The sequence below is a fragment of the Pelobates fuscus genome, chromosome 1 (genome assembly GCF_036172605.1).
Source record: "Pelobates fuscus isolate aPelFus1 chromosome 1, aPelFus1.pri, whole genome shotgun sequence".
Taxonomy (NCBI): domain Eukaryota; kingdom Metazoa; phylum Chordata; class Amphibia; order Anura; family Pelobatidae; genus Pelobates; species Pelobates fuscus.
In genome coordinates, this window is record NC_086317.1 from 283,997,518 (window position 1) to 284,019,299 (window position 21,782).

A 21,782-nucleotide genomic window follows, 5' to 3' on the forward strand; every position below is an offset into this window, starting at 1 on the left:
GTCCATTTGCACAACCTCAAACTCCCCATTTGCACAAGGTTGGATACCTAGCATGTCATGTCCCGTTCCTTGTCCTCACTGATGTCATTGAAGGTCTCTTCCTCCACCCAGCCACGTACAACACCAAGGGTCCCCGAAAGGTGACAACAAGCCCCCTGTATTTTTTTTTAAATTTAATTTACACTACTGTTACACCAGATATGAGTTGCACTGGTGTGACACTGTGCCCTGGCAGGCCCTGAAACGCACACTTGTGAAGGAAACTGACTGCTATTATTTCACAGTCAAATTTCTAGTTTTTTTTTTTTAATGTACACTACTGTTACACCAGATATGAGTTGCACTGGTGTGACACTGAGCACTGTCAGGCCCTGAAACGCACACGTGTGAAGGAAACTGACTGCTATTATATTACAGTCAAAAAAGTTTTTTTTTTTTTTTTTTTAATGCAAGCTATTGTGACACCAGATATGAGTGGTGGCACTGGGACCACCTTAAAAATATTGGATATCGCTAAAAATCATGATCACTATATACTTTCTATACCAAACTCTAAAACGAACCAAACTACTCATCCATCCGCTATACCACTTTATCCCACCTAGAACTAGTGCCAAGTTAAAATACTTGACTCTTACTTACCCACACTCAGTCATGCCACACACATTTCACCACTACTCTCACTGAATCCCTCTGACTACGGCTAAATTCGTCTTCTACATCAGAACACTACTCCTAAGATTGGGTTGTATCCATGTCTCAGGTATTTCATTTAGAATAGGGGCTATGAGGGAGATAATGTATAATAAGCACAGGTTACTGGCTTTGGAGGGATAATGTATAATAAACACAGGTTACTTGCTATGGGAGGATAATGTATAATAAACACAGGTTACTTGCTATGGGAGGATAATGTATAATAAACACAGGTTACTGGCTATGGGAGGATAATGTATAATAAAAACAGGTTTCTGGCTATGGGAAGATAATGTATAATAAACACAGGTTACTGGCTATGGGGAGGATAATGTATAATAAACACAGGCTACTGGCTATGGGGGGATACTGTATAATAAACACAGATTAATGGCTATGGGAGGATAATGTATAATAAACACAGGTTACTGGCTATGGAGGATAATGTATAATAAACAAAAAAGAATACCCCCAAAAAAAGAATGCAGCTTCAGAATTAATCTAAATTGTATGCTATCTAGGAGGTGGGAGGGTCTGGGAGGGAGGGTCTGCTGCTGATTGGCTGGAATGTGTCTGCTGACTGTGAGGTACAGAGTCAAAGTTTACTCAATGATGACGAATAGGGGGCGGACCGAACATCGCATATGTTCGCCGTCCGTGGCGAACGCGAACATGCGATGTTCGCCAGGAACTATTCGCCAGCGAACTGTTCGGGACATCACTAAAACCTAATATTGAAAGGGTTCAGTCAGACAGATAGACAGCTAAGACAGGGATTAGTTGTATTTATTGAGGACAAGAAGAAAAAAAACATGTTTGGATGGAATAATTCCATTATAAAAGAAACTTTGTGATTAGAGGTCAATGTTATAAGCATTTCAACATGGAGGGAGTAATGGAGAGACAAGCAAGAAGCACGGGATGTCATTTTCGGCAGAATGCTGCGTTGTGCCAAATCACAGCAGGTCACACTGCTGCTTGGAGAAGGTCAGGAATGTAGAATCTGTCTGATGTAGATGATGTAGAAGAATTCCAAATGCCAAAGAATCTTATGAAAACACGTGCCCCATTGAAATCAACAGAAGTCCTAGGATCTGGGAACTGTCAGCCATGACTTGGTTTCCACAAACAGTCTGTGTGCAGAAGTAGTGAATCTAGAGTACTCACTGAAAACAATAAATTAATGTGACATTCAGAGAGTGAGTGATGCTAAGTGATGGTGTGTGAGTGAAAGCATGTGCATTCTTGTGTGTCACTGATTGTGTAAGTCAATAATACAATTCAGGCAGTGCACACATTTAGAGATCTATTTGTCCATCTATTATGTGTGAAATCCATTGAAAAGATGTTAAATCCACCCAACATCGTAATCAGAAGGTGCAGCTACTGGAACACTGTCTTCTATGCAGGGAAGGAATTAGATCCCCTGGTGCCCTACATACGGTAGGTTGCCAGTTTGCACCTCCTCTTTATTCTTCATGTAGGTATAGTTAATTGGGCCAGGCAAGCATGGTTCAGGGACCCCTGTCTAACCCCTGGGCTTTATCCTGCTCTACTACTATGTGCACGTGTGCTATGTGCTTATGAGACTGACACATTAATACACACTGCTCAATGAGTGCCAGTTCTCATGTATGGATAGACAGAGCTATATTCATATTTGTATATACATCTGTGTGGTGCTGAAAAAAAACTAGATGTTATATATTCACAGTATCAAACAATCAGTGTGCAGGGGTTAAAGAATTATATAGCAGATTAATTATATCCAAACATTTAACCATTGTTCTTGTGAAAATAAGCCTCTATCCTCTAAAATTTTTATTTTGCCAGGATTCCTGCCCATTTTAATATTGAAATCAGCATAACAGCTAAATGCTAGATGTGGTTTTCGGTGCCCCATTCCTCCATCTTCCGTAGGTGCACTGACAATTATTCTTCGATCACATGATGGACTGTGCCTGATGGAAATTGTCTTGAGCTTGATCCCCGTACAGTTACTTTTCTTAATCCAAGATTATGGATAATAGATTCTTCTTCCTGGCTACGTTGTCCACACAATTTCGCAAGATTAGATTCTCTTGATGAAAAAAAAAAAATACCTTTTGTATGGGGCACATAAGCCAGCTCTGTTCTGTTCTGTGGTTGCAAGGCAACACATTGTCTATTATGTGAAGTAAACATTGTGAATAGTAAGCATTAAGTGACCAATTCTTTTCTACCTTTTTTCGGAAACTTGGCGTAAAATGTGCCTGAAGGAATAATGCCTTTTTTGTTATTTTCCTGGCGCTTTGAAGTCATGTATTTGGTTGTTTGTGTAGATAGGGAAGTTACAAATATTGTTCAGTTATGACTGTGCAAGATGTTTTTTGTCCACATTTTCAGCCTGATGTGCTCTTAAATGTGTAGAGGTAAACTATCCTACTCTGGTAGGTAATGAATTGACAGTCTTGTTTTAACCGGCCTAGAATTTAGCTGACGGTTTAGTCGACTTTTCTGTGTTTGTACAACTTAGGACAAATATTTTTCCCATAAATTGTCCCAAAAAAATTACGGTACATTAACTTTAGTTTCTTTAAGGAACACTAGTGTTAGGAATGCAAACCTGTATCTATATAGATCCCCTCCCCATTTGTAATAAACATTTTAAAAATAAAAGTTTTACTTACTTTTTTACAGCATTGAGGGGGCCTCAGCACTCCTTTTCTGTCCTCCTTCAGCAACGTCACGCCATACAGGAGTATTGGGGATCTGATGTACATATAAGCTTCCCCATGTGAAATCACTATATCTGTGCTCTCCTGGGGGCTTCCACATCACGTAACCGAGTTTTACTTGGTCAGTGCCACAGAAGCCCTTACCGTGGCTGCCAGTGTAATAGAGCCAGCCTGTTAGGTGATCATGAGCAATGTTAGAAAATCATGTATCTCAGAAGAATGTTGCATGACTTTATGGGTCTTTAAATACAGATATGTAGATCTAAACAGGATTATAAACAAATAGCCGTTGCACATCTCAATCAGCATAAAGAAATCAGTTTATTGTTTCCTCTTCTCCAGTGCAATGTGTTCCAGATTTGAACTGAATGTTGATGCCCGTTACTAAATCTTTAATATACATATACAACTAAACAGAGAAATGCTGGGGAAAAAAAGGTTTTGGATGATTTTTACTGTTAGATTTAATCATAGAAGTGGTTCCTCTGTAAAGGGTCTCTCTAGGCACTATAACCACTTCAACTCTACTTTTAATTGATTGTGCAAGGATTTCCCTGGTGCACTTCCTCTGCTCAGTGTCAAATTGGTTTGAAATGGTTTAATGGTTCCTTTTGGATTTCAGTTTGCTATAATTCAAATTACAGTGAATAACAGATTAAAAAATTTCATTTTTATAGAAAGAATTGCACCAGATTGAGCACTAGCCACTAGGTACTGAGATAGATCCGACCTTTGAGTGCAGATTTTACTTGTGATAGCTAGATAGAAATACACACGTACACACATATAGACAGAGGAATTATTGATTTATGTATTCTATTTAATTATACTTTGTTCTATCCTATAGACTAATTCTTCAACGTGTATTTTATAACAGATTCCTAAGATACAATGAACACATCAGACTTTTTGATGTGTGTATTGATTCAGTTGTTTCTCTCTCTCTCTCTCTCTCTCTATTAACAGCAATTTTACCCTATTTGAATGCAAGTATGTCTTATTTCATTGTTTATACCATAGCTTAGAGATTGTAGTCTAGTTGTCATGTGTGATATTATTTTCAGTAGTAAAGTGATACTTCGAGTTACGCCTTTGTATGTGTAGCTTGCATGCCAACTGTAGTTCTATGTCTAGATAAGAGTTTGTCTTCCACAAGTAGCACTGTCAAATCTCTTATAGAGAATGCAGACTGCATGGATGCATTAAACCTAGCAGTGTATAAAGGGTGAATACTTATAATATCTGTGTAACATACAAAGCTGATTCCATCCTAGAGTGTCAATGTGAACTTTAAAGACAGCCTGATCCAATGCAGCAGCTTTAAAACAGTGCTAAAATCATGCCCCTGAATCTCCCAAAACATAGTTTTTTGGGGGGAGTTTTGCAACGGTAATGTATTATAACCTGTAACATGTGAAATATAAGATAATTCCCATTTTAAGTCAATATCAAGGCTGCGCTAGCTTGTTTATTTTTAATTGTCTGATTTGTCCATTTGTTGTTTTGTATTTTTTTTCCTTTTCTTTAAATAAATGTCATTAAATACTTATGGCACATTACAGTACATTCTGGGATTTTATATTTTCCTCCTCTTGAGAATGGAAGCCAGCCTCTGTGTTTCCAAGTCGCTCCAGTCTATTCACCTAGATTAGTGTTTAAGGAATGGCATTATGTACAGCTGTCTCCCTTTATTCGGGATGTGGAATATCTCCAGATTTAGCTACTGTTAGGCCTGACTTTTTGATATTATTATCTGTTTTCTAATTAATAGCCTTCAACTGGAAACACTAACGTTAAGAAAATAGTTTGTTACACGTTTCCTCCCACAATATTACAAGGAAAAATACATTTATCTTTTTTTCCCTCTATTCTTTTGATATACAGTCTTCCCAAAAACCTTTCAACCATTTCTTTGTAGCCCCTTCATTGCATTCTGACAGCAAACATAATTTCTTTACACTCTTTAAGCTTTCAGTTAAAGGAACACTACAGGGTCAGGAACACAAGTGTGTATTCCTGACCCTGTAGTGTTAGAACCACCACCTAGCACTCCTGTTCACCCCTTGCCTCCCTTAATATAGTAAAACCTTACGTTTGTTCAAGTCTGCAGCTGCTGGCTCTGCCCCTAATCTGCCTGCTGGCTGACATCATCAGATGTGGCGTTCTGAGCCAATCAAAATGCTTTGCCATAGGATTTGCTGAGACTGTCAAACACAGCAAAGCCAAACACAGCCCTGACTAATCAGCATCTCCTCATAGAGATAAATTGAATCAATGCATATTAATGAGGAAAGTTCAGTGTCTCCATGCAGAGGGAGGAGACACTGAATGGCAGTGCCCCAAGAAGCACCTCTATTAGCCATCTGAGGAGTGGACAGTGGACGTATCCATAGGCTGTAATGTATACACTGCATTTTCTTTGAAAACACAGTGTTTACAGCAAAACACCTGAAGGGAATGATTATACTCACCACAAATATACAATAAGCTGTGGTTGCTCTGGTGACTATAGTGTCCCTTTAAAGAAATGTATTTCTACCCCAATGTTCATGTTTACTAGGCATCAACAACTAGTAATGTTTGATTGGTCACCAGGGTTGTTTTGTAATATTGAGCGCATTGAGAAATGCTTACAGAGATATTTACAAATTACTAATCTGCATTGTGCAGAAAGCATGTGATTAAATTGGCAGAGGTTAAAAATAAAAAAATAATAATAATTTAAAAAATCAGATTATGTGAAGTACAATTGTTCTCAATCTATATATGATGTTATCGTTAGATGCTTACTTTTATTGTACTCAGCGAACTATTTTACCAAATAAATGGCAGTTAAATAAAGACTATTACATTCTAATACAGTTAGATTTCCAGTAATAGTCAACTGTAAATTCTATGACACAGATAAAATCAGTGCAAATAGGAGTCTTCTATGAAATGAAATGTTCTATGAAACATATATTTGCACTTCTGGAAGTGTGCTTTGATATAGACTGACCTTAAAGTGGTGGTCATTAACTGCTACGTAGACATATCTTTTTCTGTCAATTATATGACATTTCCATTCTATTCATTTTCACAGATTTTCAGGTTAAGAAATTACGGATGCAGTCAGCTTCTTAATGCTAACTCTCCATCTGATGTCTGCTTTTAATTAATTACACTTTAATTAAACTAGTAAAACTGAGGACTCTCAGTGTATTAGCCACAACCTTGCTATGGAACGGTTATAAATACGTAGTAATTGATTTAAATGTCCATTGCTGCTGAAATAAACTATATTAATAAAATGAGTCATTATTAAACAGGACTGCCTTATAAAACAGACATTTTTCAAACCCAAGATATCATGGGACACAGGGGACAAGCTATCTCTGGATGGGCTGGACTGTGAGCTTTCTTCTTCTCTTTCTGGACAGGTTTTCCTGCAGCAGCAGCCTATGGACCAGTAGCAGCAGCGGCTGTGGCGGCAGCTAGAGGATCAGGTAGGGGTACTTGTGACATGGTTGGGCACCAGTGTATCTTAGAAATAGGTGCAGGTTATATATATGAAAAGAAGATTAACTAAATAGGGATTAGGGCTTTTGTTAGCGTTGATATCGTTTGCACATCTCTTTGATTCCATTCTTTTTAACACTTATATTGAATGCATTTATGGTAACGAGCAATTCTGTAGCAAAGTTCTAAGTGTAGAGCAATCAACTTGAAAAAATAATGGATTGTGCCTGCTGATTTCTCCACTGAACTTTGTCCAGTGCTGTTATCCATAGCCCATAATATTAAAAATTGCGGCAAGAAATGTTATTGCAAGTGCTCTCCAGGAATGGACATTTTACTCCCATTGCACAATGTCAGCAATGTGTATCAAGACAGAGCTTTTAATATAAGAGATAATAACTTTTCAGAGTTTGCAATGGGATACTTAAAGGGATACTGTAAGCACCAAAATAACTTTTTGCTTTATCATGCAGTTTTGGTTTATAGCTAATGCCCCATGCAGTACCATTGCTCAATTCTCTGCCTTTCAGGAATCAAATCACTTCTGGTTCTGTCTATTCAGCCCTAGCCACGCCTGGCCTTGGCATATCCTCCATGAAAAAAAAATGTTTCATTCTAATTCAGATGTGACAGCACAGCGTGTTTTACGTTAGACGAAGCAATGACTATATTTGCGGCCCAGCAGAGGCAATTCTCTACAATTAGGCGATTTAGGCAGACTAACATGCCGGGTCCTCTGCAGACTAACATGCCGCCGGATGCGAGGTCCTTCCCTCAGTCTACCCTGAGAGAGAGCCAGCACTACAGTCAGAATGGAGCTCCGCCGGTTGCAGAGCTGCAGACTGAAGAATCTCGCAATCTTCAGCCAATCAGAGCGTTGCAGCAGGTTACCACCTCACCCTATCACATAAACGCCCCTAATCCTGTCACTTTCACCTTTTCTCACACTATCACACTCATCCGCATTTACCCTACCACACTCACCCTGTCACATTAAGCCCTCCAATCCTGTTACATTCATTCTGCCCCTGCCATGCTACACTGACCCAAATCCTGTAACTCTGTCATGCTCACCTACCCTCATCCTGTAACACTCCCTCCTCCAACTGTGTCACACTCACTGCCCAACCCAGCCACACTCACCCTGTCACATTAACGCATCTAATCCTGTCACACTCACCCTCTCACTCTGCCACACTACCCCTTGCCCTGTTACACTCATTCCTCCAACAATACCACACTCAACCCAAGCCTGTTGTACTTACATACCAACCATGCCACATTCACCCTGTCACATTAACCCTCAATCCTGTCACACTTCCTCCCCTCACCCTGTAACACTCCTTCCTCCAACCATGTCATACTCACCTTCCCTCATTCCGACACACTCAACCCCCAACCCTGTCTCATTAATTCCCTTGCCCTGTCACAGTCACCCCTGAAGACAATCATCATACACACAAAGCCATAATACGCCACAAACACAGTGCACAAAGGCCACAGGCAGCCCTCCCATATACATTCTTCCATATACATTCTTTCTTTTTTTTATACTGCACTTTTTGAAAACTAAGTTTCTATGAAAATTTAAGTTATTGTTTTTTTGCAGCCCACATAAACTTAAACCTTGATTATGTGACCCGTGTTAGCCTTTGAGTTTGACATGCTTGCTTTAGACATTGTTATCTCCTGCTCTGTTAATTGAACTTTAACTCACTCACCCTGTAGGATCTTGCAGATAATTAACAAAGCAAGATATACAAAATTCTAAATGAAACACAAGTTTGAATATTAGGTCTTTCTTTACATGACATGTGAAGTGAGTGTTGTTCATAGGCAGGGGAATTGTGGCTAGGGTAGCATAATCAAAGTGATTTAACTCCTGAATGGCAAAGGATTGAGCAATGAGACTGCTGAGGCATGATTTATACACCAAAACCAATTCATTAAGCTAAATATGTTTTTGTGCTTAGAATATCCCTTTAAAAACACATTTCCCATGTTGAGCCATACAATTTTATTATTAAGTGCTGCTACTGCTTACAGTCATGATGATCAGCTCTGTCTTTTTACATTGTAAAACCTTTCTGGAAGACATTAACACATATTTGACAATTGACTCTTTGCCAATGCTAAATCGGCCTTTTCCCTAATTAAGAGAAACATGTCTCTCCTCCTTTCTGTGTTACGTAATTTGCCTTTCCCAACCACACAGAGTTGTTCAGCAAATGCAATTGCTTTGTTTATATGAGAGCTGTTCTCTGTCACCATCCTTACTTACTCTGCTAAATGAAATCACTGTTCGAGTGCAAGTTGCACGCTGATATTTTAGTGCTTTGGGGTTTTTCTCTTCTAGCAAGATACATACACAACGTATGTAATACATTATTTTTTTCCAGACAGGATATATTTAAAGATTAACTGACATGTTTTTGTTTGGCATAGTTTTTTTTTTTTATCCACTCCAATATACAATGTGACAATAATTGCTAGAGTGAACTAGCAAATATTGTTAGAGATGTAGCTTAAAGCGGAACTGTCATGCCGAACTTACCTTTCTTTAATCGATTCCTCTTCTCGTCCTCTCTCGGGATCTGTTCTTCATTTCTTCCTGTCTGTTCTAGTTTTCTTTAAAAAAATAAGACAACGTAGGGACTATTTGTCTTATGGGGGTTTCCTAAACCTGACCATCTCTGACCAGCGGAGGAGCAAAGTGTGCTCCGTTTCCTGTGAACAGAGAAATTTTCCCACAATTCTTACTTTTCCTCCGTGATCTTGCGATACTTCCTGTCAGTATTCTCGAACGTCCTGTCATTTAGACTGAACACTGGCGAAATTACCGAATTGCATTCTAATAGAATGAGAACAGTTTGTTCATTCATGTTAGGACGCAATTCGGGACTTTGTTCGGATCGGAATTTCAGTCTAATGCTGCGCGAGTGGGCGCTATTAAAATGAAGGGGGGCCCTAAATTACAATAAGGGGGGACCTATTGTCCTCCCTCTGCCCCCACCCATGGGCGACGGGTGGGGGACCTAAGTTACAATAAGGGGAGGTACCTATTGTCCTTACCCTGGACCCCCCACCCATGGGTGGTGGGTGGGGGCCCTAAGTTACAATAAGGGGGGGCACCTATTGTCCTCCATAGGCGTGCGCAGCCTATTGCATTAGGGTGTGCACCCTAAAGCACAAACACACGCCACGTGTATATGTATGTATATATATATATGTATATATATATAAACACATACATACACTGCTGTGTGTGAGGGTGCTGTTAGTGTGATGTGTGTGTGAGGGTGTTTGTGAGGGTGCTGTTAGTGTGCTGTGTGTGAGGGTGCTGTTTGTGTGCTGTGTGTGAGGATGCTGGTAGTGTGCTGTGTGTGTGTGTTTGTTAGGGTCCTGTTAGTGTGCTGTGTGAGGGTGCTGTATGTGTGATGTGTGTGAGGGTGCTTTGTGTGGGAGTCGTGTGTTTGTGAGGGTGCTGTTAGTGTGCTTTGTGTTTGTAAGGGTGCTGTGTGTGTATGCGAGGGTTCTGTTACTGTGCTGTGTGTTTGTAAGGGTGCTGTGTGTGTGTGTGTTTGTGAGGGTGCTGTTAGTGTACTGTATGTGTGAGGGTGCTGTATGTGTGTAGGTGCTGTGTGAGGGTGCTGTATGTGTGTAGGTGTTGTGTGTGTGTGTGTGTGTGAGGGTGCTGTATGTGTGTGTGTGTGCTGTATGTTTGGAGGGATTGTGGGGTTGGAGGTAGGGGCAGATTAGTTAATATCGCCCCTCCCTTCTTACCTTATGTGCCATCCCTGGTGGTCCAGTATAGAGTGAACTCTAGCCTGCGGGGCTAGAGTTCACTCTTGCGAGATCTGAGCGTTGCCGCGGCAACGCTCAGATCTCGCGAGTGGAACCCGGCAGAGCTGTTGGCTAGAGCTCCCCGGGTCTTCTTCTGCTGCTGTTGGCTGGTGAGGGAGATCTTTGATCTCCCCACCCGCCCATGGAGGCATAGAGTAGAGCCGGCGCTTGGATAGCGCGGGCTCTGCATTAACCGACAGGGGAGATCCTGAGATCTCCCCTGCCGGTCTCAATCCATAGGCATGCCGCGGGGATTAGGGTGTGCCCAGGCACACCCTTTGCGCACGCCTATGTTGTCCTCCCCTCATGCCCCAACCCATGGACGACAGGTGGGGGCTAAGTGTAAAAATAACGCCTCCCCCCCTTCCAGTGACTAGGGGTCCCCAAGTCCCTAGATACCCCCCCCAATAAAATGAAGCACTAACTAACCCCCTCACCTTAAAAATTGTGAGGGGGGAGACAATAAAACAAAATACCTGTAAAGAAATAAAAATAAAAAAAACTTACCATTAGATGTCTTCTTTTTTATAAAACTTTATTTTTTCAGCCCCAAAAAAGGGCAAATAAAAATATAAAGCCTTCCCACGCCCCGGAAATTAGGCTCAGATGGCTCTGATTGGTTGGTTTAAGCCTACCAATCAGAGTGCTCTGACAGGTAAATGAAGAGACTGACAGGTAAGTCTATACATTTACCTGTCACAGCACTCTGATTGGCTTGAAATCCAACCAATCAGAGTGCTCTGTGTCATTTTAAACAGCGTGGGAAAGTTCTATGTAATTTTCCCACACTGTGTAAAATGACTAAGATCAATCTGATTGGTTGGCTTGGAATCCAACCAATCAGAATGCTCTGAGTCAATTTACACAGCGTTGGAAAATTCCAAAGAACTTTCCCATGCTGTGTAAAATGACTAGCACTCTGATTGGTTGTATTCCAAGCCAACCAATCAAATTGCTCGGAGTCAAATTGCAGGTCGTGGAAAGGCATTATAAGCCTTTCCCCGCCCTGCAGAGCTCAGTCGGCACCATGCCCTCGCCGGGTAAAGATGGATTAATTTTTAGCGTGGGGGGATGGGGGGGGGGATTGCACACTGTTTTTTTATTTTATTTATTTGATAAGTTCGACGGGTATTATTATTTTTTTGGTGCTGGAGAAAGAAGGTTTTAGAAAAAAGAAGACTTCTAATGGTAACTCTGATTTTTTTTTTTAGTATTTAGTTTTATTATCTCCCCCCTCATTATTTTTACGGTGAGGGGGGTAGGTAGGGATTGATTTGATTTTATTTGGGTGGGGGTGACTAGGAGCTTGGGGTCCCCTAGTCACCGAGGAGGGGTATTTGGACACTTAGCCTCACCTGTCGCCCATGGGTAGGGGCAGGACAATTGATTACCCTTATTGTAATTTAGGGCCCCCACCCACTGCTCATGGGTGGGGGCCAGGGGAGAGAACAATAGGTCCCTCCCTCCATTTATATTTAGGGCCCCCACCCACCGCTCAGGGTTGGGGGCTGGGGGGGAAGAAAATAAAGATTAAAAACTAGGTAATATGGGAGGCTTAGGGGCATTTGGGGGTGTCTAGAGGGACAATTAGATGTAGTGGAGTCGGGAGGGGGGGTTAAAAAAAAAAAAACGGGATTCGGCCATGACAGTGCCGCTTTAAGTAAGTGAGAAATCGAATTACTTTTGCAGCGCAAAACTGGGTAGAATATGCTGCTATCTTATGTCCTTCTGCAAAGGCAAAGAAGGGCATCTGATGCAATCTTTATTTTCTTCCCCCCCAGCCCCCAACCCTGAGCGGTGGGTGGGGGCCCTAAATATAAATGGAGGGAGGGACCTATTGTTCTCTCCCCTGGCCCCCACCCATGAGCAGTGGGTGGGGGCCCTAAATTACAATAAGGGTAATCAATTGTCCTGCCCCTACCCATGGGCGACAGGTGAGGCTAAGTGTCCAAATACCCCTCCTCGGTGACTAGGGGACCCCAAGCTCCTAGTCACCCCCACCCAAATAAAATCAAATCAATCCCTACCTACCCCCCTCACCGTAAAAATAATGAGGGGGGAGATAATAAAACTAAATACTAAAAAAAAAATCAGAGTTACCATTAGAAGTCTTCTTTTTTCTAAAACCTTCTTTCTCCAGCACCAAAAAAATAATACCGTATATACTCGAGTATAAGCCGAGTTTTTCAGCCCATTTTTTGGGCTGAAAAACCCCAACTCGGCTTATACTCGAGTCAGAGTCTGTATTATGGCAATTTGCATTGCCATAATACAGACTGGGGGGAGAGGGGGGCTGGCAGAGCTGTACTTACCTCTCCTGCAGCTCCTGTCAGCTCTCTCCTCCTCCGCGCCGTCCGTTCAGCACCTCGGTCAGCTCCCAGTGTAAGTCTCGCGAGAGCCGCGGCTCTCGCGAGACTTACACTGGGAGCTGACAGAGGGAGCTGCACAGACCGCGCGGAGGAGGAGAGAGCTGACAGGAGCTGCAGGAAAGGTAAGTACAGCTCTGCCAGCCCCCCTCTCCCCTCACTGAACTGCCACTGGACCACCAGGGAAGGAGCCCCCCTCCCTGCTATGTATCAAGCAGGGAGGGGGGACGAAAAAAATATATAATAAAAAAATAAGAAATAATAATAAAAAAATAATAATAATAACAAAAAAAAGGGGTATAAGGACAACTATGGGAGGGAGGGGGGGTATAAGGACCACTATGGGAGGGAGGGGGGGGGGGTAAGGACCACTATGGGAGGGGGGGGGGGTAAGGACCACTATGGGAGGGGGGGGGGTAAGGACCACTATGGGAGGGAGGGGGGGATAAGGACCACTATGGGAGGGAGGGGGGGGATAAGGACCACTATGGGAGAGAGGGGGTGGGATAAGGACCACTATGGGAGGGAGGGGGGGGATAAGGACCACTATGGGAGGGAGGGGGGGTATAAGGACCACTATGGGAGGGAGAGGGGGGGATAAGGACCACTATGGGAGGGAGGGGGGGATAAGGACCACTATGGGAGGGAGGGGGGGGGATAAGGACCACTATGGGAGGGAGGGGGGTATAAGGACCACTATGGGAGGGAGGGGGAGGGATAAGGACCACTATGGGAGGGAGGGGTTGGTATAAGGACCACTATGGGAGGGAGGGGGGGTATAAGGACCACTATGGGAGGGAGGGGGGGGGGGTATATGGACCACTATGGGAGGGATGGGGGGATAGGGAACACTATGAGAGGGAGGGGGTGGGATAAGGACCACTATGAGAGGGAGGGGGTGGGATAAGGACCACTAGGGGAGGGGAGGGTAAGGACCACTAGGGGAGGGGTGAGTCAGGACCACTGGGGGGGGGGTGAAGGAACACGGGGGTGGGGAGGTAAGGACCACTGAGGGAGGAGGAGGGGAAGTCAGGACATATGGGGGGGGAGGGGGCGGCAAAATGTTTTTTGCCTACGGCGGCAAATATCCTTGCACCGGCCCTGCACACACTGCATTCACACACTGCATTCATACACACACGCTGCACTCATACACACACGCTGCACTCATACACACACACATACGCACACACTGCATTCATTATATACACACACTGTAAATAAATATTCAATTAATATATTTTTTTTAGGATCTAATTTTATTTAGAAATTTACCAGTAGCTGCTGCATTTCCCACCCTAGTCTTATACTCGAGTCAATAAGTTTTCCCAGTTTTTTGGGATAAAATTAGGGGCCTCGGCTTATATTCGGGTCGGCTTATACTCGAGTATATACGGTAATACCCGTCGAACTTATCAAATAAATAAAATAAAAAAACAGTGTGCAATCCCCCCCCCCCCCATCCCCCCACGCTAAAAATTAATCCATCTTTACCCGGCGAGGGCATGGTGCCGACTGAGCTCTGCAGTCAATATTCAGCCAGTACTAGAAATAAATGTGCAAGGAATCATGGAAGTTACACTTAATTTGCATCAGATGCCCTTCTTTGCCTTTGCAGAAGGACATAAGATAGCAGCATATTCTACCCAGTTTTGCGATCTCTTTAGGAAAGCTTATGGCCTCCAAGACTAACCCTTACCTCACATACCTGTCTCTTGCCCTCTCCTAAAGGGCAGCCCACCTTATTTGATTGCAAATTCCTGTCCTAATGTGTTTTACACCCCACCTCCTATAGAATGTAAGCTCGTTTGAGCAGGGTCCTCTTCAACCTATTGTTCCTGTAAGTTTATTTGTAATTGTCCTATTTATAGTTAAATCCCCCTCTCATAATATTGTAAAGCGCTACGGAATCTGTTGGCGCTATATAAATGGCAATAATAAATAAAATAAATAAATGACAAGCAAGTACTTGCATAAGGAATCACTTGATCATCATCCCTGAAGGATTAGCTACTTCCTGTAGCAACGTTAATACACATTTCTGCCCCGGCAAATACTGTAGTATTTACTGGAGGTTTAAAAAAAATTACAAGCAAAAACATGACTGTTTCTCTAACTGTGTGTTCTCTTATACATGTTCAAAGTGCATAAAAGTATAACTGTGCAACTTGAATTACCAGTTACTAGCAGGTATTTTTTTTAATTACACCTGCATCTTGATGTATTGGTTACCAATACATCAATATAGTACTACAAGCTTACAGCGCAAAATCATTTTATACTGATGTTACCAAACAGCCTCAATAATGAAGTACATTAACCACTTAAGCTTTCTAAATTGATTTTTGAGAAAGCAAAAATCTAGCAGCAAACAATATAATCGATGTAAATATATGTTTGAGCAGTGCTGTAAACTTTAACTGCAACGGTTTTCCAATTTTGCGCTACAAACTTGTCCCACTTTGTTTAATACCACTGTACATGCCAATATGTGTCAGGTTAACATGTCCATGTCCTGTCCTTGTAAGAAACCTATATGCCACATCATGCATTGTATTGTTATAAGTTGGATAATCGTTAGATTTTCTCAAGCTCCGTTCCATGCAAACTGGCACTGCTTGCAGGCTGCAAAGGATTCTTGTGTCCTTTTAATAATGAGATAGGTCATAGTACTAGTGTCTTGTTTATTGCTCATTAGCTTGTACCCAGATTACAGAATAAGCACTCTTTAATAGAAAAAGTATTCCAAGTATTGATATTTGATTTGTCCTTTGCCGTGCCCAAGGAAACAGGTACTTGGGAAGCCACTAGAGCTTTCGCCAATGTTAGTAATGTTTTGTAATTTGAGGCTTGAAGGTTAGGACTATTTTTATTATTTTCTTTCTCTTTCACTCAATTGTGTTTTTGTTCTATCTGATCTCTCCTTGAAATATTTTGTGAGATTCTGTGCTGTAAAAAAAGGTTATATTTAACAAATGTTTTAACGCCAGCCCTTGGGGTTAGGCAGGTACACAGAGCAGTGGGGTATTAATGCGCACTTTAAAATCACTGTAACTTTATAAAACTTGTTTGTTGATGACTGCAATGAGCAAATCATTATACTGTATAATACTATTAAAAAAAAAAAAAAAAAAAAAACCTTATTTGATCTTATTCTGAGACAGGAATACACAAGATGGCAGACAGACTGTGCTCCAGGAGTGCCCATGTGGTTCCCGATTCTTGTTTTAGTTTTTTTATACTTCATCCAAATGTGCCTCATTGTCCACATTTTAAAGGTGAAGCACATTTGTAGTATTTTAAATAAAACAGGGCACTCTTTTAAAAGATGTACATGCAGTTTTTCATAATATTGCAAACTAACTAAAACGACCCTGTGCGTGAAAACCCATATACTGCCCTTTCTACCTCCTGACCCGCTAAGCCAAGTAACAATGAGCTATTATGCTTAAATTTGATGGTGAGCGTGAGCAGTTTATGTCTGTTGTTTTTCTCTCACTTGTTTGAGGCTGCTGTGAGAGAGAGTGTCTCTGAGGCAAAGTTTCGAGCCTCTCTTACACTCGGGCCTGCACACCTCCTCTCAAACTCTCTTCTGAGCGCTCTCAGCAGGAAGGTTTGTGCATACCAATTGATTAACCCTCTCTCCATGTCCAGCTTCATGTCGGTATCAGCTGGTTGCATGATTTGCTTGTTAAAACAAAACAACTAAAGATACTGTCTTTATCAACTCTATATGTTTTACTTAATTCTTTTTGTGCACTTTTGTTGTTTGGTGTGTAGTTATTTTTACCTTAGTGATATGAATAGTAAAACAACTTACAAACAGCACTATCTCCCCTCCCCTCCCCTCCCTTCCCTTCCATAACATACCCACATCTCTTGCTTGTTCCTAAACTGTTTATTTTGACTGCACTTGGTGCATGCACTATAGTAAATGGACATGAGTAGCAGCAAATAGAGTTGTGGAAATTGCTTTGCTAATTTGTTTTTTTGTGGTGTTTTTTTTTTTTTTTTTGATGAACATCTTGATGAAGTGCTGTCACAAATATTGAACCACAGAGTGTTAGTTTGACTGACCAAGTACTTGTGTCACCAATTTAACAGGACAAATGAAACATAATTGCAATGTAATCGTCAACATGCCATTACCCACGATTCTCTGCAATGACTGAAGTTGTGAGCCACGCAAACTATCCAGAGTTTGCATGGCTCATTCTATAAAACACATAGTTTGGTTTATAGAGATGTGGAATTGGAGATCGGATCATTGTGGCAGCTATACCACATTATTTGTTTTTATGTTAGCTTTATGTCTTGGTTTTTTCTTTTTACATATATTTTTTTTATATAAATGTTTAACTCAATTTCTACCTCCTACCTGTTGTGCCCAGTTTATGGTTGAAACATGGTGGAATTGCTTTCATCAAATTGCTAAACTCCTTAGAAGCTTTATGGCAATGTGAGATGTCAAGTTTAATAAGATTCTTTGTTTTAAAATAACACTACAGTAAAATATTATCGTAACACATAAAACATCGTTATTTTTGTAAATAACAAAGTTATTGCACAGGAAACAGTTTCTGCTTTTGTAGCCAAGATCCGGTCTCGTATACCACACTTCATACTGTCTCAAAGTAGGAAGGCAAGCAAAGAAAGAAAGCTGCACTGATCCTGGCTTATTGCATGTGTTCAGTAATCATAATAATTACTGAAGGTGTTTATTTTGTGATCTATTTATAGTTATTGTATGAATTGCATAAAAATCTGTCTGAAATTAGTTTGAACCCTTGTTGTATTCATTGTGCCGATAGAATGCAAAGGGTTAAATGTTAGTTAATTAAACACACAAGACTTCCTGAGATATATATATATATATATACATATATATATATATATATATCAGAAAGTGAAATTGAAGGAAGGGGCTATTTCCGCTGTACCTCAGCCTCCTCCTAACCATAATTTTAATGAACACAGGAACTACCACAGAGTGTTCCATCACAGAGAGACAATGAAGATATATACCGGAGGAAAAGCATCTCTCTGTACTCATTAACAGTTAAAATCTTGTGCCGCATTATATATTGACAGCAGCAAAAGGAAAATAGCAGATATTTTATTTGTACGTGGCATTAGTAGCCAGGTAGCTTAAATAGGAAAGACTTGGTGAGAGTGTTTAAGTTGTTGTTAAAGATAAACTCCAAGCAGAGAATCACTACAGCTTGCTGTAGTGGTTATGGTGCCGGGCATGCCCTGGTTCCCTCCCAGAGTAAGTAGTGAAACCGTTTAAGAACAATTTAACAATTTACATGGGTCCTGCCAGGTACCCACTGCCACCTCCCTATTGTCATTTGACAGGGAATTCCCAGCTGGCTTCACTAGGCCAAATTTGACTTTGTAAGGCTGCACTCATTGGATGAGTGTGGTAGCTGAACAGTTACAGCCAATGAACGCAGCCCTACTTAACTAGGCTTGTCTAGGCTTAGCTCAGGATCTTACGGCAAAAAGGGATATGGTGGAGGGCTCCAGACAGGACCTAGGGAAGTTGTCAAATTGTTCTTAAAAGGATTAGCTACTTACTATTATATGGTGCACTCCTTGCACCATAACGGTTACATCAGGCTGTAGTTGTTATGGTATTTGGAGTGTTCCTGTAGGTTCTACAAACTTATAACACCATTACTATGTGGAGCCAACTGTCATTGTGACATGTTTGTGTGATGTTCTTATATGAGTCAGTGTAGCCATGTCTTAGGTGTTTAGATATGTAGGTTCATGATAAAGTAGCTCTGTCGTCACAAATTGTCTATACATCATCATATAACAATTTTAAAACTGTCTGTACATTGTGATGACTATTTTTTTTTTTTTTTAAATTGACATTTACAAAATCTAATAATTATTATAAATAATAAAAGATTATTAGCTAACCTTGGGCATGTTGGGCATTATCTTAGTGTAAGAGAACCATGTTGTGCACTGTAGTAACCCACTGAAAAATGGTTAGATCTTCAAGTGGTAATTCCACCTAAACTATAGCTTGGTTAGCAGACTACATTCATATATTTGCATTATTGTTTTTTAACGGATTAATATTATGATGTTACATTGCCACTTTATTGGCTTATTGAGGCACCAAGCTATAGTAATCACTACATATATGCTTTGGTTAAAGTTGGTCTGTTACAAGAAAAAATGTAAACTCGGCTTTTAATCCCTCTGAGTTCAATTCATATTATTGAGTTGGTTAATAATGTCTATTAATCAACTTCTGATTTAGGTCAGAGTCCTAGAGTGTACTATATAGCACTGTGTGTGCCCTTGGGGGAGAAACATTATAAAAATAGATTATTATAAAGATTTGTTTCCTTACCTGAATGTGTATTGAGAAAGCAACTTTCTCTTATTTTGATAATGTGCTATTTATTTCAGTCACATATCTTCAAACATTGAGTGGTAGGAATTTGGATCTGAGTAGACTGTCAGATAAGGGGGGTGTCAGTGATGTTATAAGATATAGGTCCTATGAGAAACGGACAAACTCACTTGAGTGCACTATGTGCAGAGAGGGTATTTCTGTTGATGTACTTACACAGAGTTAGCAGTGGTGTTGAAACCACACACCAACTACTCTGCAGATTCAGAGCCTGTGATAAATCCACAGTCAATCTCCCATCACAATCACTGCTATTACCTGCTGTTGTTGCTTTAATATCACTAATTTCATACGATGTATGTGATTTAATTCTATTTTTTTTTCTTCTACCATCAATACTACCAGAGCATTTGTGCAGTTTCCCAGACAGCTCTATATTATCATATTTCCACCTGTTCAAGGTGGGAGGTAATGGGACTAATAGAGGGGCTGGAGGAGGGAGGTAATGGGACATATGAGGGAGGGGGTTGGTAAGAGATAGGGAGGGTTCAGGTCACTGTCATGCACTCTCTGAACAAGATAATTGAACGGGCATCTGTAAAGAGAATCTGCAGGAATTGCAAATTAAATCCTCATTCAAATATAAGGCACCTGGGCAGAACCTCCATCAGAAATTTTGGGGCCCCTGAGTGCCCACCACCAAGCCTGCCCCCAAATCCCACCCACAGGACCTGCCTCCAAAGCCACAAGGAAGCAGTAGAGTGGATACAGTGTGTGTGTTTTGTGGATGCAGTGTGTGTTTGTGTATTGGCTGCAGTGTGTGTTAGTGCATGTGTAGTGGAAGCAATGTGTGTGTAGTGGATGCCCTGTGTGTATACATCGCGTGTGTTATAGACACACACATATACAAATAATTTGTGTTTGAATGTCAGACACACATGAAAATACACACACACTGACACATACACACACAGATATATACCCATACAGACACACACACACACATACACAGGTCCTGAAACATTGACACAGAATACACAGACAAACACATGTATACATACAGACACACACATACATGCTGACATACACACACATACATACATACATACATACACACACACACACCCTCCTCTTTCTTACCTTTTCATTGCGGGAGGGTGGCTGGGGCTGATGACTGAAAGTCACTTCCTCCCAGCACTGAAAGTCACTTCCTCCCCCCCGAGAAAACCGACGGTCTCCCTCTCCCCTGCCAGCACATGCAGGTGCTAGCCCTGCAATGTGCCTACGGACCGGGGAGGGAAATCAGAGATCTCCTTCCCCGTCCGCAGGCACTATGCTGGCAGCCGGCGGGGGGAGGGAGAGGGAGGAGAGAGGACCCGGGAGCTCAGCCTGCACACGGCAACGCTCCAAATCTCGCGAGAGTGAACTCTAGCCCTGGAGCTGTAACCACTGGACCACCAGGGAAATGTCCCCCCTCCTCCCAGTAAAGGTAAGAAGGGAGGGGGGACATAATTAATATGTATTTTAATTAAATACATTTTAAAAAAAAGCATATTATAAAAAAGCCCCCCCATGCCTTATAGCACACTCTCACACCCTACACACACACATTGCTCCTCCCCCCTCACACACATATACTGCCCCCCCATTCACACACACAGCTCCCCATACACACACACTGCCCCCCATACATACACTGCCCCCCATACATACACTGCCCCCCATACACACACACTGCCCCAGACACACATACACTGCCCCCCATACGCGCACACTGCCCCAGACACACATACACTGCCCCCCATACGCGCACACTGCCCCAGACACACATACACTGCCCCCCCATACACACACACTGCCCCCCATGCACACACACACTGCCCCCCATACACATACACTGCCCCCCATACACACATACATTGCAACTGTCACACACACATACACTGCCCCCCTAACACACACACTGCACCCCTGACATACACTGCCGCCCTCACTCACACACTGCAACCTTCACACACTGTCCCCCTCACACACACGCACTGCACCCCTCACACATTGCACCACTCACACACACCACTGCTCCTATGCCCTATGACAGCCCCATTTCCCAGCAGACCTCAGGTAAGTTGTCAAACTGTTCTTAAACGGTTTGCCTACTTACTCTGGGAGGGGGTCCCGGCACTAGTGGCACCATAACCACTACACTGAGCTGTAGTGGTAATTGTGTCTGGATTATTTATTTAAATAATCTACAAGTGCCCCTCCCAAGATCAGGCTCTGGATCCG

The 21,782-nt window shown here is 41.8% G+C and overlaps 1 protein-coding gene across 7 annotated transcripts in view; it reads left to right on the forward strand.

Annotated features, from left to right (window-relative positions):
* The window catches only part of MSI2 (musashi RNA binding protein 2), a 547,507-nt gene that overhangs the window by 472,387 nt on the left and 53,338 nt on the right, over nt 1-21,782 (forward strand). For 3 of the 7 annotated variants that reach the window (XM_063457454.1, XM_063457455.1, XM_063457458.1), the window contains exons 11-12: nt 4,380-4,403; nt 6,833-6,898. The exons of 2 other annotated variants lie outside the window; for them this stretch is intronic. In XM_063457454.1, coding sequence (XP_063313524.1) covers nt 4,380-4,403; nt 6,833-6,898 — 90 coding nt within the window. The remainder of the gene's footprint in view (nt 1-4,379; nt 4,404-6,832; nt 6,899-21,782) is intronic. 2 more of the 7 variants (XM_063457456.1, XM_063457459.1) reach the window with 1 other exon arrangement.